This window comes from Salmo trutta, chromosome 7 (assembly GCF_901001165.1).
Source record: "Salmo trutta chromosome 7, fSalTru1.1, whole genome shotgun sequence".
NCBI classification, from domain to species: Eukaryota; Metazoa; Chordata; class Actinopteri; order Salmoniformes; family Salmonidae; genus Salmo; species Salmo trutta.
In genome coordinates this window covers 6885558-6900227 of record NC_042963.1, presented here as the reverse complement: position 1 = coordinate 6900227, position 14670 = coordinate 6885558, and the positions used below count along the sequence as shown (strand labels likewise).

Genomic DNA, 14670 nt, shown 5'->3' with positions numbered 1-14670 from the left:
TGCTTTCATTTACAATACTTCTGATAATCTTAGAATCCTTACATGCTGTTTCTTTTTAAACGTGTTATGTTCAGCTATACCTCCAGCTGTAGTCCAAATGCTGTAGGTAGACGACATGCTGTTGATATGAAAATGTAAAGCAATCAGTTAACACTGAAATTGTCCCTGGTGGGAAACATGTGCATGTACTGCTTTTTTTGTTCTTTAAAAAGAAAAAATACAGCTCAAGACCTTTCTTGTCATATTTATTACATCAATATTTTCATATCCTTTTTGTACACACAGTAACAGGATTTTTTTAAATGAACAAAATTCAGAATGAGCAGTTTTATAAAATTCAAAATGTTGAGTTTCAGACAGTAGATTTTATGAGGAGCTCATCTTAATCACAGCATTCTTGCATCTTTCAGGAGCATTGTGCAAGCTTTAAGCAGACCGTTCTGATTCACCGTAGCAACGGTTATTGCTTTTTATGACATGCTTGATAATGTTGATCTACATGTTCTTTATTGTACAGAAGTAAAGCTATCCAAAATATGACACCAGATTCCAATTAATTTGATTCACATTTTGAATTAAGGATAACTCCCATTTCCAGAACTGGGTTAAATTGACTGAAACCACCAAAAATAACTACTTTGGGGAATGGGGATAAAACATACAATATAAAGGGAGACAATACATAGCATTAATATGAGTATTAAACTCAACTGAAGTTGTCCATTTATAATTACAGTCTTAATTAGTCATTAATTCAATCAAATGCAAAAATAGGATCAATTGAGAGGAAATAAAACAGCCAAAGCCAACAGCTGAAAAGGAAGCATTCACTTTCTCTTGGCATTTAAAACAAGATCTATGTCCACCTGAGATTGGGCAAACACAGCCCAGCTCATGCTCAGCAGTAACATTCCAGTAACGTTACCACAACATTGGTTGTGTTGCATTTGTTTGCTCGCTAATATAAATGCAAACTCATCTACAGTGAGTTATATCAGATGCAACAAATGTTCCAGGCCGGGATTGCATTGCATTGTATTTGAACCCCAACAACCAGTGTGTGTAGCTCAGGTCATGAAGGGTCGGCCGGTGGTGATGGTCAGACTGATGTTAAAACCATAGTCTTGCTATGAGATGTTCAGTGATATACATGTTTCTGTGTCCAGCAACTAGAACAAACCAAAACAATGTATTGTGTATTGTGCAAATCTTCCAATCAGAACACCAGGGGTTGTTGAGAGATGAGGATTAGCCCTTCATGACTGAGCTCAGGACCTGCACTGTACATCAAGTCTTTATTCTACAATTTGTCATGTTTTTTAGAGCAAGAGGGAAATTATGGCCTATGGGTGACGGTTAGTCGATCACGTTAGCTTGTCATGCTCAGTCATACTCGATGCTGTTCAATAGTTTCATTTACAGAGAGAAGTCAGGACAGGCTTGGTGGGAAATGAGGCACAACGTTAACAAAGAATTGTAGCTTTTTTTTGTATACTACTTGAACAAAGCAAGGGATACAATTTTAACAACAACAGCAGTACAGGCTTTTTTTCATCGCAACTCATGAAACAAGTCAATGTAACTGAATAAACAATGCCCGTGTAATACACCTGCATCACACACTGCAAAGCTGAGGGCTGGTCTGAGTGGGGCTGACAGGCAAACCAGCCACCTGTGACAGAACAACAACACGACATACCTCTGTTCTAGCACCAGTACATGATCAACCCACTATAACAGGGCGACTGACCACAAACACCCGGTGGTTCTAAACAGAGTGTACAGGGCTACCTTCCCTATCCAGCTTTGTCTCTGATTTATCCTATCTTCAGCATCGGTCTCTAGTACTAATAGTGGTTAAAGCGGAGCTATAGAGATGAATGAACCATTCAGGAACAGGGTTTAGGAGCGCCAGACAGTGTTCTCTCCACTGGGGGGGGGGGAGAGACATCAAACAGAATTCCTATGTAATACAAGTGTCCCGTCTGGCGTGTGCTCTGACCTTAAAACAATTCAGGCCCACATCGTACCATTATCTTAAAATGACAAGCCAAAAGAAAAGGGCACACTATTTACAAATCTGTACAAACACAGAACACCAGAAGAGACTGCTGCACATAGTTCCAAATCTACCTGCTACACATATAGGAGACATCTTGGTTAGAGTAAAAACTGAATGATAAAAGATCTGCATTAAAAAGCACAAAGCAATTATAAAGAATATTATATATTCAAGAAGTACTGAGATGAGATCAAGATTATGGTTCTGGGGCCTGCGATAAAAAAAATATTGTTTTAGGAGGGAATGTCTGCTCTTCTGGGCAAGAGGTCAAGTTGACAACAAACTAAAATGACAATAACTTAAAACATCTTTGGCTAAAATGTTGGCAAATTAACAAAAAAAATTATAATGAATGACAGCAATGATGAAGTACATCTAAGGGGTTTAGCTGGATTCATTTAGATATCTATTGTGAATAGAAAAAGTGAAGTGAAATGGATGGAGAAAGGAAGCAATGATGAGAGTGGAGGAAGGTTGTAAAGGAGAGTGGTAGCAGTGGACGTTGGAGGAGACGGTGTACATCTGGAAGGAAGGAAGCATGGCTTTTCTCTACAAAGTCAATTCAGGTGACAGAGGATCACTAATGGAAACAAAATACACAATCCGCAGTGGATAGGAGACAAGAATCAAGTAAATATGGTGTATCTTAGTGCAAATGTCAAAACCAATGTTTTTATCGTTCCATGCAAAAACACAAAACAAAATATAAATGTATTCGGTGCTTCACCGCCTTGCAATAGGAGGTGGCTTATGCTGTGGACTTGGTCATGGCATGAGTGTATGAATGCGTGTGTGTGGGCCAGTATGTGTATGTTTGTTCATGTACCAAGACAGTACCCCTCACAGCATGCAAAGCACTAGGACACTCCAAGGTGTGGCCAGTTTGTGCTTGTAATCTTAAAAAAAGACAAATATGTTCATGCAATTGTTTGTGCATGCATTGGTTTATGTTGATGCGCATGCATGGTTGTTTCTGTATGTGTATATATCTGCGTATGAAATGATGTACGTGATGTGTTAGTGCTGCTGATGAGCCTGCATCCATATGCATGTGTTTTAAAATCGGTAACATGAACATATAGTGGAAAAAGGATTGAAATGGTTTTGGTGTCTGTGGCAGGCTTTTGGTATCTGTTTCTGATGTATGTTAATCATGTATTAAAATGTCAATTTAAAAAACTACAGCATGCACACAGGTGCTCATTTGTGTAAGCAGGTGAGCATTTGTTTCTGCTCGCAGGCATACAAATGTACACTGTCAACACATCTAACGAGTGTTCTGATGATGAAGAGCATTGGGACAGGGTGAGTCAAAGGGAGAAGGGATGATGGCTGCTGTAAGGCTCCTAGCAGGACCCTGCATGAGGCGCCCGTCACACAGGGGCAGATGGGTCCAGAGGAGCTCCTAGCAGGCCTCTCTGGTGTGAAGATGGCAGTGGCTGAGACAGAGAGTACACTGCTGATCAGCCCAGGGCTGGTGTGGAGCGGACTGGAGCGGTGGGGAGACAGCCCTCAGGCTGGGTATAAGTTGGGGCCTGGGGCGGCAGTGGGATGCTGTTCAGTGGCCGATGGCCTCGGCTCTGGCCCTGCTGCTGGGTCTGGGGGCTCCGTACAGGGTCACTGAAGCTATGTGGTTGTTCTGCATCACCTGGGACGACAAGTTAGCACAGTTCAGACACATACCTTACATAGTTTACATACATCCAGGTCTTTGTACTTCTCAATCTAATACCGTCATCACTCGACCCACACACCAAGTGTTCTTACCTCAAAGATCATTCGCTGTAGTCCAAAACAGAATGTAGAGCCAAAGGGATTGGTGTTATTTGCCGAGGATGACCTGTGAAACACATTGTTTTTCACACCTTTTTGTTAACTGCAGGGCCAGCAGTCAGATGTCCAGTGAAAAGGTTTCAACTGACAGAAGTCATGTAAATTATAATCCAGACATCTCTTACCTGTGGAGCACGACAGGCTTCTCCATGGGGTGTCCAAGCAGCTCCTGAATCTGATCCCACTACGGGAGAATCAACCATAGTCAGTCAGAAGAACACAAACCTCGTCTGAAGTATCTATAACATTCACCCATAGTGGCTCTTTTCACTACTCTTGAGTGAGCTAGGCAAAGACTGAGCAGTGTAGGCATGTCTGACCTTGCTGTAGGTAGTGAGGGTGCAGTCCTCCCCCTGAGCGGCAGCACCTTCTGAAAGACAGACAGGGATACGTGAGGAGACGGTCAGAGTTCACCAAATACAATAAAAATGCTGATTAGAAAACTCACCTTTCTTGATGACAAGTGGAATCTTGAAATCGCATCGATGATATCTAGTGTTGAGACAGTCACATGTTACTGAGTGTAGTGAACAGCACTCCTGTGACTAAATCACTTCACCACTAAGGAGTTTAATAGCCTCTTTTGGCTCTACTGGAAAACATGTATTCAATTGGATCATATGTCTGAAAATGGTATACTTGAGCCAAGGACCAATGAGGTGCCAGCTGTCTTAACTGAAGCAGAGAGAGGCTTACATGTTGAAATTGTAATGGCCGGGGAAGTTAGTATGAAGGACAAACTTCTTCACCAGGTGTGTGCTAGAATCAAAGAGTAAGTCCTGGTAAAAAAACAAAAAGGGACCAATCAAACAGTGGTAAGAAACAAGCAACATCCTACATTGAGCTTTAATGTCAACATAATTAAGGCAAGCCCTCTCTAACCACCCCCCATGGAACACCAATACCCACCACCCCCAGGGTGAAGTAGTTGAAGAAGTAGTCATTGCATTTGGACGGGACCTGCTTGTGAGGTGACGGAGAGTGGATCTTCATCTGAAACAGGAAACCCAAACATGAAGAGAGCTTGTTTATCAACATAGAGAGGACCATATCAACTGCTGAAAGGAGCAGGTCAAGGGAAAGGAAGAGACAGGAAGCAGAGTAGAGGGCCAAACCTTGTCTTCGGACTTGTAGAATACTTTGTGTGGCGAGCCCAGAGCGCTCAGCACATCCTGACAGGAGTCTCCAAAGTAAATGTTCCTCTCCACGGCACGCACCTTGGCATCAGCCATCACCCCAGGCCCACACCCTGAGGAGGATGGGAACAAGACCACTCATTATACAAACTTAATATGACCTGGTGTTGCAAAACTGTTGGAGCACATCTTCCTCTCAGATGTTTCATTAGGACTGTATATCATACATCAAACCCCAGAGACAAACAAAACAGCTGGTCTAAGGAGACACGTCTAAACACTGAGATTGATGAGGGCATATTTTGATAGCCCTCCTCCCCTTCTAATAAAGGGTGTAGTAGGTCATTTGTTTAGCTCAGCTTCCCCAGGGGAGGGGTATGTCAGAGGTGTCAGAGGTGATATATGGTGACGAGATTAACGGGCTAATGTGTGGACTCAAGAGAGCATGGAACGTGATAGACCTGAGGGACTGGCAGGAAAGCATTCTATTGTAGCTCCAGACCATGAGGCTCTATTACAGCCATTACAACAGTACTGGAAGAATTAATTAATTAAAGGGAGGAAGAGAAGAGTAGCCTGATCCAATTAGAATTGAGGACTGATTGAGCTAGAGGAGGAAAATACCTACTTCCTCCAGTCCCTTCAGTGGCATGTACTCAGGAAGCCTCAAAAGGAATACCAACCTGAACAGATTTAGCTTGAATTCCACAGTTCTGATGGTGTTGTACTCATGGGACACGAGTGGGTTCAAATGTCCCCTTGCTAAGTACCTGCAGTGAGGAGGCGAAGTCTCAGACCAAGTGGCCCCACCCCATCCCTCAGCACATCCACACACTCTGCATAAACGTTGCCAAGGAAACAGGCAAGAGGCATCACTGGGGCCCTGAGGAACGACAGAGTGAGTCATAGTCAGGTCATTACAAATTCATGTTTTTCTCTCAATACTTAATAATAAGTATTTAGATAACTCAAATGCATCAGATTTAAACCTAATCATATTCAAAGGAAATGGTGGTGTTAGTTGAATAATTGACATCTGAGTAAACAAGCTCACCAAACACACAGTATCTTCCCCTTCACCCTATCCTCCACCTGCTTCCTCCATCTCCCCATAAACTTGCCATGCTCAACCATTATTCCAGGTGTGCTTGTGAATACATTATGTTCTTACTTGGTGTCCTGTAGGTTGTTCCCAGCGTAGATGTACATCCGTTTCACTGTGGCCCCGTGTGGAATCTGCAGGGAGGCCAAGCCATGGGCAAAGTTAGGCTGTCAAAGCAAAACAACTGGGAGTAGATTGGCGTGTGCATTTCAACAGCTCATATTCAAAACATGGATATACAAGTACTCACATCAACAGCTTTATAACAATGTATTTTCATAAAAAAGACATACTGAGTCATTTTCGGGGCCAATTTGTTTTGTATTCCAGCATTACCAAATGCTTCAAAACCAAATACTCATGTTGTATTAGTAATGAAGTATGTACATTTATTTGTTCATTGCCAAGGGGTCGAAAATAGGCACGGGGGTTCTCATTATCGCTAACAGAAATCATTTTCTAAGACAAATACTCTAAGACAGAAAGACAAGTTCTTTATCTGGTAAACAAGGTCTATTAGGGGTTGTCAGCCAGATAAAGTAAAGCACAGAAAATCAGTGAGGGAAACCAGTAAGGTTTGAACAAGAAGAGAAAGTTATGGAAGACAGTTGCTGTGTCAAACAGGGTTAACCATAAAGCCAGTCAGAAAAACAGCACCTTAGGGATAAATATAGCAGGGTAAGGTAATAGTCTCACCTCATACTTGGGAGCTTCATTCCATGAGTCAAGCTGGAAGGAGAAGGAGAGTCCTCGAAAGTTCAGGTGGAAAAGTTGCTCTGCAGCATTGTATACTGGGGAGTGAGGAAAACATGGTAAAACACAACAAGCCTTGCAGCATTCCACAGTACTATCAATAAGACTAAAAGTTGTATCTTCCCTTACCTCCAGGGTGTGTGGCGCCAAAGGACTGATCAATCTGCTCTATGGTGGGTGCTATAGCCTGAGTGTTGAAATGTACTCCACTGCAAGACAATGACAATTTAGGCCTAGATACTATTACAGTATATGTAGTAGCACAAAATCCCACATCCAACATAAGCTGAAACAATTTGCAAAACAAGTTATTCTCATGGACTACAACAAACTATTCCAGTCAAACACTACATGACCAAAACTATGTGGAAACCTGCTCGTCGAACATCTCATTGCAAAATCATGGGCATTAATATGGAATTGTTCCACCCTTTGCTGCTATAACAGCGTCCACTCTTCTGGGAAGGCTTTGCACTAGATGTTGGAACATTGCTGCGGGGACTTGCTTTCATTCAGCCACAAAAGCATTAGTGAGGTCAGGTGATTAGGCTTGCCTCGCAGTCGGTATTCAAACTCATCCCAAAGGTGTTTGATGGGGTTGAGGTCAGGGCTCTGTGCAGGCCAGTCAAGTTCTTCCACACCAATCTTGACAAACCATTTCTAACAACAGTTGACCGGGGCAGCTCTAGCAGGGCAGAAATTTGACAAACTGATTGTTGGAAAGGTGGCATCCTATGACGGTGCCACATTGAAAGTCACTGAGCTCTTCAGTAAGGCCATTCTATTGCCGATGTTTGTATATGGAGATTGCAAGGCTGTGTGCTCGATTTTATACACCTGTCAGCAACGGGTATGGCTGAAATAGCCAAATCCACTCATTTGAAGAGGTGTCCACATACTTTTGTATATATAGCGTATACATTTGCTATGACACAACTCCAGTCACACTGGTATTAGCACAAGGAACTAGAGATCACTCACCAGTATTTCAATTTAACTTTGCTCAAGTCGTATACTTCAATCACCTAAACATGAGTAATGAGAGACTTGATAAGTCAACATAGACAGCCTTATTGTCTGTAGTGCTATGACCATGCCATGATCAACCAGAGCATGTCTCCCTCACCTTCAGTCTCTGGTTACAGGCATCAAACAGCAGTTTAATTCCATCCTGAGTCAAGTTGAGTATGAGGTCATGACTAAGTGGCGTCTAGAAGCACAGAAACATAACATATAATTTCAATGGACAGTCAATCAAAAAACGGTCAAATTAATCTGACAGCCCACACCCTATATCACACACAATAGTAGTTAACTAGTATCTTACCTGTTCACTGTAAAGAACCTGGACATTCTTGATGATGCGGCAGTGTTTCTGTAAAATGGAAATGGCCTGGGCCAATGGCATCCCTGTGACAAGAACATGGACAATATATTAGAGATTGCTTTAGTTCTCATTTACAAATGACAAACAAACATGAAAAACAACTGACTGTGAAAACATGCATATTAGTTGAGGTGTGTGGTAGGTTGAAGAAATACCCAATAGTCTCTTCAGGAGTCACTTACCTAACGCGAATTCCCATTGTTCATTTCCTAAAGATCTTTCAGGAACAACTTCCAGATCCAGCATTGGCAAGTAGGGAGAAGGATTTTCAACAAGGTTCTCTGCCTGTGCCTGAACTGGACCTTTCTTTAATACTAGACTGCCTAATCCTCTTCTTAAACACTCCTATTGTTTCTATACAAAATGAAGTTAACACAATAAATACTTAATTCATAAACAATACGGCTTTACATAAAACACCATGAACTATATTGACAGCGGGACAAATGGTACGTTCTCAGAGACCAAGACACAAAATATTTAGCGACGAGCGATTACTGTTAACATACTTTGAAGTGATCCTTGCTGACAAGTAGCTAGTATATAGGAATTGCGCAACCAACTTGCTAAATTACACACAAAGCCAACTGAGACTTAGGTTGGTGGCTGACATGTACGTTAGCTAGTTCTACCAACAGGTCGCAGATGAGCTGACTGACTGAGTGATGCGCAAATGACGACCACACAACAACTAGACTGAAGTCTTTCCACACTCGTCACTATCTAAACATCTCAGCTGTCTCGCTTATGATCAGACTCTACAGGACAACTCAGCAGCTTGACAACAATTGTCGGTAACTTGTAGTTATGCTAGCTAGCTATCGTTAACATTAGTTAGCTCCCCTGTAACGTTATTGTAATCGATATTCACGCACAATTATAAACAAATATAACACGATCTTCAAAAAGACGAAACCAAACACTGCAGCTATGTCTGGCACAACATAAACAAAGAACGTCTCAAAGCGTTGACTAACGTCAGCTACGTTGCTATTTTCTTCATTATCGAGGACTCAATAGCAATACAGGCAGCTATGAATTGAAATTACAACCGTGTCACTTAGCTAATATTCAAAACCTCACTATTAGTTCAAAGTCCACCGAATTCCTTTTATCGTTTGATGTGTCTTTATAATGATTTGAAGAGAAGGAATAAAAACTCTCCACAAACAACAGCAACTTCCATCAAAACACCTCCAGTATCAGCTGATTATTCAACTTCCTGTACATCGCGAAGAAACACCCACTTCCTGGTCAGCTGACCAAGTGGGAGGTTCTGCCGAATTTTGTTCAACATGCACTACCTGACCAAAAGTATGTGGACACATGCTCGTCGAACATCTCATTCCAAAGTCATCGCTATTAAGGAGTTGGTCGCACTTTTGCTGCTATAACAACCTCCACTCTTATGAGAAGGCTTTCCATTAGAAGTTGTAACATTTCTCCTGGGACTTTTTAAACGTTTGTATTTAACTAGGCAAGTCAGTTAATGACAAGTTCTTATTTACAATGACGGCCTACCCCGGACGACGCTGGACCAATTGTGCGCTGCCGTATGGGACTCCCAATCACAGCCGGATGTGATGCAGCCCGGATTCAAACCTGGTACTGCAGTGACGCCTATTGTACTGAGATGCAGTGTCTTTGACCACTGCGCCACTCGGGAGCCCAAATGCTTCCAGGAGCCCAAATGCTTCCATTCAGCCACAAGAGCATTAGTGAGGTCGCGCACTGACGTAGGACGATTACGTCTGGCTCGCAGTCGGCGTTCCAATTCATCCCAAAGGTGTTCGATGGGGCTGAGGTCAGGGCCCTGTGCAGGTCAGTCAAGTTCTTTCACACCGATCTTGACAAACCATTCATGTATGGACCTCGCTTTGTGCACTGGGGCATTGACATGTTGCCACAAAGTTGGATGCACAAAATCGTCTAGAATGTCATTGTATGCTGTAGCGTAAAGATTTCCCTTCACTGGAACTAAGCTGCCTGAACCACAAAAAACAGCCCCAGACCATTATTCCTCCACCAAACTTTACAGTTGGCACTATGCATTGGGGCAGGTAGCATTCTCCTGGCATCCGCCAAACTCAGATTCATCCATCGACCTGCCAGATGGTGAAGCGTGATTTATCACTCCAGAGATGGCGTTTCCACTGCTCCAGAGTCCAATGGCGGCAAGCTTTACACCACTCCAGACGATGCTTGGCATCACGTATGGTGATCTTAGGCTTGTGTGCAGCTGCTCGGCCATGGAAACCCATTTCATGAAGCACCCGAAAAACAGTTATTGTGCTGAAGTTGCTTCCAGAGGCAATTTGGAACTCGGTAAGGATTATTGCAACCGATGACAGATGTTTTTTATGCCCCATGCTCTTCAGCACTCTGCGGTCCTATTCTGTGACCTTATGTGGCCTACCACTTTGCGGCTGAGCCGTTGTTGATCCAATTCACAATAACAGTACTTACAGTTGACCGGGGCAGCTTTAGTAGGGCAGAAATTTGACGAACTGACTTGTTTTCCAGCATCCTATGACGGTGCCACATTGAAAGTCACTGAGCTTTTCACGAATGGCCATTCTACTGCCAATGTTTTGTATATGGAGATTACATGGTTGTGTGCTAGATTTTATATATCTGTCAGCAACAGGTATGCTGAAAAAGCCAAATCCACTAATTTGAAGGGGTGTCCACATACTTTTGTAAATATAGAGTATATATATATATATATATATATATATATATATATATATATATATATATATAGAGTATATATATATATATATATATATATATATACACAGTACCAGTCAAAAGTTTGGACACACTGACTCATTCAAAGGTTTTTCTTTATTTTTACTATTTTCTACATTGTAGAATAATAGTGAAGACATCAAAACTATGAAACAGCACATGTGGAATCATGTAGTAACCAAATAAGTGTTAAACAAACATATAGTTTAGATTTTAGATTCTTCAAATTATCACCCTTTGCCTTGATGACAGCTTTGCACACTCTTGGCATTCTCTCAACCAGCTTCACCTGGAATGCTTTTCCAACAGTCTTGAAGGAGTTCTAACATATACTGAGCACTTGTTGGCTGCTTTTCCATCACTTTGCGGTCCTACTCATCCAAAACTATCTCAATTGGGTTGAGGTCGGGTGATTGTGGAGGCCAGGTCTTCTGATGCAAGCACTCCATCGCTCTCCTTCTTGGTCAAATAGCCTTTACACAGCCTGGAGGTGTGTTGGGTCATTGTCCTGTTGAAAAACAAATGACAAATGATAGTCCCACTAAGTGTAAACTAGATGGGATGGAGTATCGCTGCAGAATGCTGTGGTAGCCATCCTGGTTAAGTGTGCCTTGAATTATAAATAAATCACACAGTGTCACCAGCAAAGCACCCGCACATCATTACACCTCCTCCTCCATGCTTCACGGTGGGAACCACACATGTAGAGATCATCTGTTCACCTACTCTGCGTCTCACAAAGACACGGCAGTTGGAATCAGAAATCTCAAATTTGGACTCATCAGACCAAAGGACAGATTTCCACTGGTCTAATGTCCATTGCTCGTGTTTCTTGCCCAAGCAAGTCTCTTCTTATTATTGGTGTCCTTTAGTAGTGGTTTCTTTGCAGCAATTCAACAATGAAGGCCTGATTCACGCAGTCTCTTCTGAACAGTTGATGTTGAGATGTGTCTGTTACTTGAACTCTGTGAAGCATTTATTTGGGCTGCAATTTCTGAGGCTGGTAACTCTAATGAACTTATCCTCTGCAACAGAGATAACTCTGGGTCATCCTTTCCTGTGGCTGTCCACATGAGAGCCAGTTTCATCATAGCGCTTGATGGTTTTTGCGACTGCACTTGAAGAAACTTTCAAAGTTCTTGAAATGTTCCGTATTGACTGACTTTCATGTCTTAAAGTAATGATGGACTGTCATTTCTCTTTGGTTATTTGACCTGTTCTTGCCATAATATGGACTTGGTCTTTTACCAAATAGGGCTGTCTTCTGTATACCACCCCTACCTTGTCACAGCACAACTGATTGGCTCAAACGCATTAAGGAAAGAAATTCCACAAATTAACTTTTAAGAAAGCACACCTGTTAATTGAAATGCATTCCAGGTGACTACCTCATAAGTGGTTGAGAGAATGCCAAGAGTGTGCAAAGCTGTCATCAAGGCAAAGGGTGGCTACTTTGAAGAATCTCAAATTTATTTTTGGTTACTACATAATTCCATTATTCATACAGTGTAGAAAATAGTAAAAATAAAGAAAAACCCTTGAATGAGTAGGTGTGTCCAAACTTTTGACTGGTGCTGTATATATTGACATTTTTTATTTAATCTTTCATTTTTAAATTATAGGCTGCAATATCTATGTGGAAATGTCTGTGTTTGCACATTTATATAATTAGTGCAATTAACACAAATCATTTATAATCAAACTATCAAAACTTTTCTGTGGGTAGCTTATTTAATATTTCATTTCTCATTAATATTCACTTACAGTATTAAACAAAAATATTTGGACTTAAAATTCATGCTTATTATTTTCACTCATGTTCTATATTTATCTCAATGAGCATGCAGGTGTAGTCTAGACCTGCACTGGTAACGGTGGTTGTAATAGGCTACAAAGATGTGCCTATCTGTCCCACAGTAGGTTGACTGTTATGAGGGTCTGTTTGACTACGTTCTGGGTAGCGTAATTTGGGGAATTGTTTTGGGGGGAATGCAAGCTTCACAAAAAAATGAAATTGTTAAAACATTTCTAGACCGTCTGTCTATGGGTAACAGGGTTGACATGTTATGCTCAACCCAACTCAGTTATGCACCACAAAACACCAGAAAATGACCAAACAAGAGTAGAACCAGCTTACCTGCTTCTACACCATGATGTGACTATTAGATCAAATAAATAATAATACATCTTCAGAAATCACTTTGTCAAAACAACAAAATAACTAGGGCTTTACAATGATGGTGAAAACCTGGGGTTCAGTGGGTTAAAATCTTCCTAGAAGTCACAGAGGGACATGTGAAAATGCTGGATTTTGGCACTTTAGTAGGTCTTCTTTATTCAAATAAAAAATCAAATTTATTCCATTTTCCATGTGGTCTATATTAAAGGGAACTTCATTTAATATAATAGTCTTTTCAAATGCAATATTGGTGCACAATTTCAACTTAAAATATCAAAGGGACACAAAAGGTAATCTCCAGTTCTGTTTACCAACTCATGTGTTTACACACTTCAGAGTCTTGTGACTGAATGATGCAAGACTTGTTCTGAGCACACATAGAACTCGCTAAACCTGAGACTAGCAACTTGTTGAGCACAGTAACTATTCATAGGACCATCAAATCATTTCCTCCCACAAGCCTTCCACAAGCTTCCCACAATAAGTTGGGTGAATTTTGGCCCATTCTTCCTGACAGAGCTGGTGTAACGGAGTCAGGTTTGTAAGCCTCCTTGCTCGCGCACGCTTTTTCAGTTCTGCCCACAAATTTTCTATAGGATTGAGGTCAGGGCTTTGTGATGGCCACTCCAATACCTTGACTTTGTTGTCCATAAGCCATTTTGCCACAACTTTGGAAGTATGCTTGGGGTCATTGTCCATTTGGAAGACCCATTTGCAACCAAGCTTTAATTTCCTGACTGATGTCTTGAGATGTTGCTTCAATATATCCACATAATTTTCCATCCTCATGATGCCATCTATTTTGTGAAGTGCACCAGTCCCTCCTGCAGCAAAGCACCCCCACAACATGATGCTGCCACCGCTGTGGTTCACTGTTGGGATGGTGTTCTTCGTTTTGCAAGCCTCCCCCTTTTTCCTCCAAACATAATGATGGTCATTACGGCCAAACAGTTCTATTTCATCAGACCAGAGGACATTTCTCCAAAAAGTACGATCTTTGTCCCCATGTGCAGTTGCAAACCATAGTCTGGCTTTTTTTTTGGCGGTTTTGGAGCAGTGGCTTCTTCCTTGCTGAGTGGCCTTTCAGGTTATGTCGATATAGGACTCGTTTTACTGTGGATATAGATACTTTTGTACCTGTTTCTCCAGCATCTTCACAAGGTCCTTTGCTGTTGTTCTGGGATTGATTTGCACTTTTCGCACCAAAGTACGTTCATCTCTAGGAGACAGAACGTGTCTCCTTCCTGAGCAGTTTGATGGCTGCGTGGTCCCATGGTGTTTATACTTCCGTACTATTGTTTGTACAGATGAACGTGGTACCTTCAGGTGTTTGGAAATTGCTCTCAAGGATGAACCAGACTTGTGGAGGTCTACAATCTTTTTTTTGAGGTCCTGGCTGATTTCTTTTGATTTCCCCATGATGTCAAGCAAAGAGGCACTGAGTTGGAAGGTAGGCCTTGATATACA

At 41.7% G+C, this 14670-nt stretch overlaps 1 protein-coding gene across 3 annotated transcripts; it reads right to left on the bottom strand.

Annotated features, from left to right (window-relative positions):
• Nucleotides 1–228: 228 nt before the first annotated feature.
• LOC115196819 (UPF0183 protein C16orf70 homolog) lies at nt 229–9493 on the bottom strand. Of its 3 annotated transcripts, none has more exons than XM_029757742.1 (16): nt 8456–9493; nt 8214–8296; nt 8013–8096; nt 7868–7911; nt 7016–7095; nt 6830–6924; nt 6203–6300; nt 5802–5914; nt 5011–5144; nt 4805–4888; nt 4592–4674; nt 4344–4387; nt 4216–4265; nt 4021–4079; nt 3830–3902; nt 229–3710 (listed from the first exon to the last, which is right to left on the bottom strand). In XM_029757742.1, exons 1-16 carry the CDS (start codon nt 8517–8519, stop codon nt 3621–3623), a joined length of 1278 nt encoding a protein of 425 aa, XP_029613602.1. In that variant the 5' UTR covers nt 8520–9493; the 3' UTR covers nt 229–3620. The 3 variants fall into 3 exon arrangements, with proteins under 3 accessions (XP_029613602.1, XP_029613605.1, XP_029613603.1); XM_029757745.1 differs by having other exon boundaries at nt 4856–4888; XM_029757743.1 differs by having other exon boundaries at nt 6203–6267.
• Nucleotides 9494–14670: the final 5177 nt, after the last annotated feature.

Coding starts and splice junctions, on each gene's coding strand:
- LOC115196819 (XM_029757742.1), bottom strand. CDS start 8,519: ATGCTGGATCTGGAAGTTGTTCCTGAAAGATCTTTAGGAAATGAACAA. Junction 7,912..8,012: donor CCTGTAACCAGAGACTGAAG/GTGAGGGAGACA, acceptor ACTCATGTTTAG/GTGATTGAAGTATACGACTT. Junction 4,080..4,215: donor CCCTCACTACCTACAGCAAG/GTCAGACATGCC, acceptor ATTCTCCCGTAG/TGGGATCAGATTCAGGAGCT.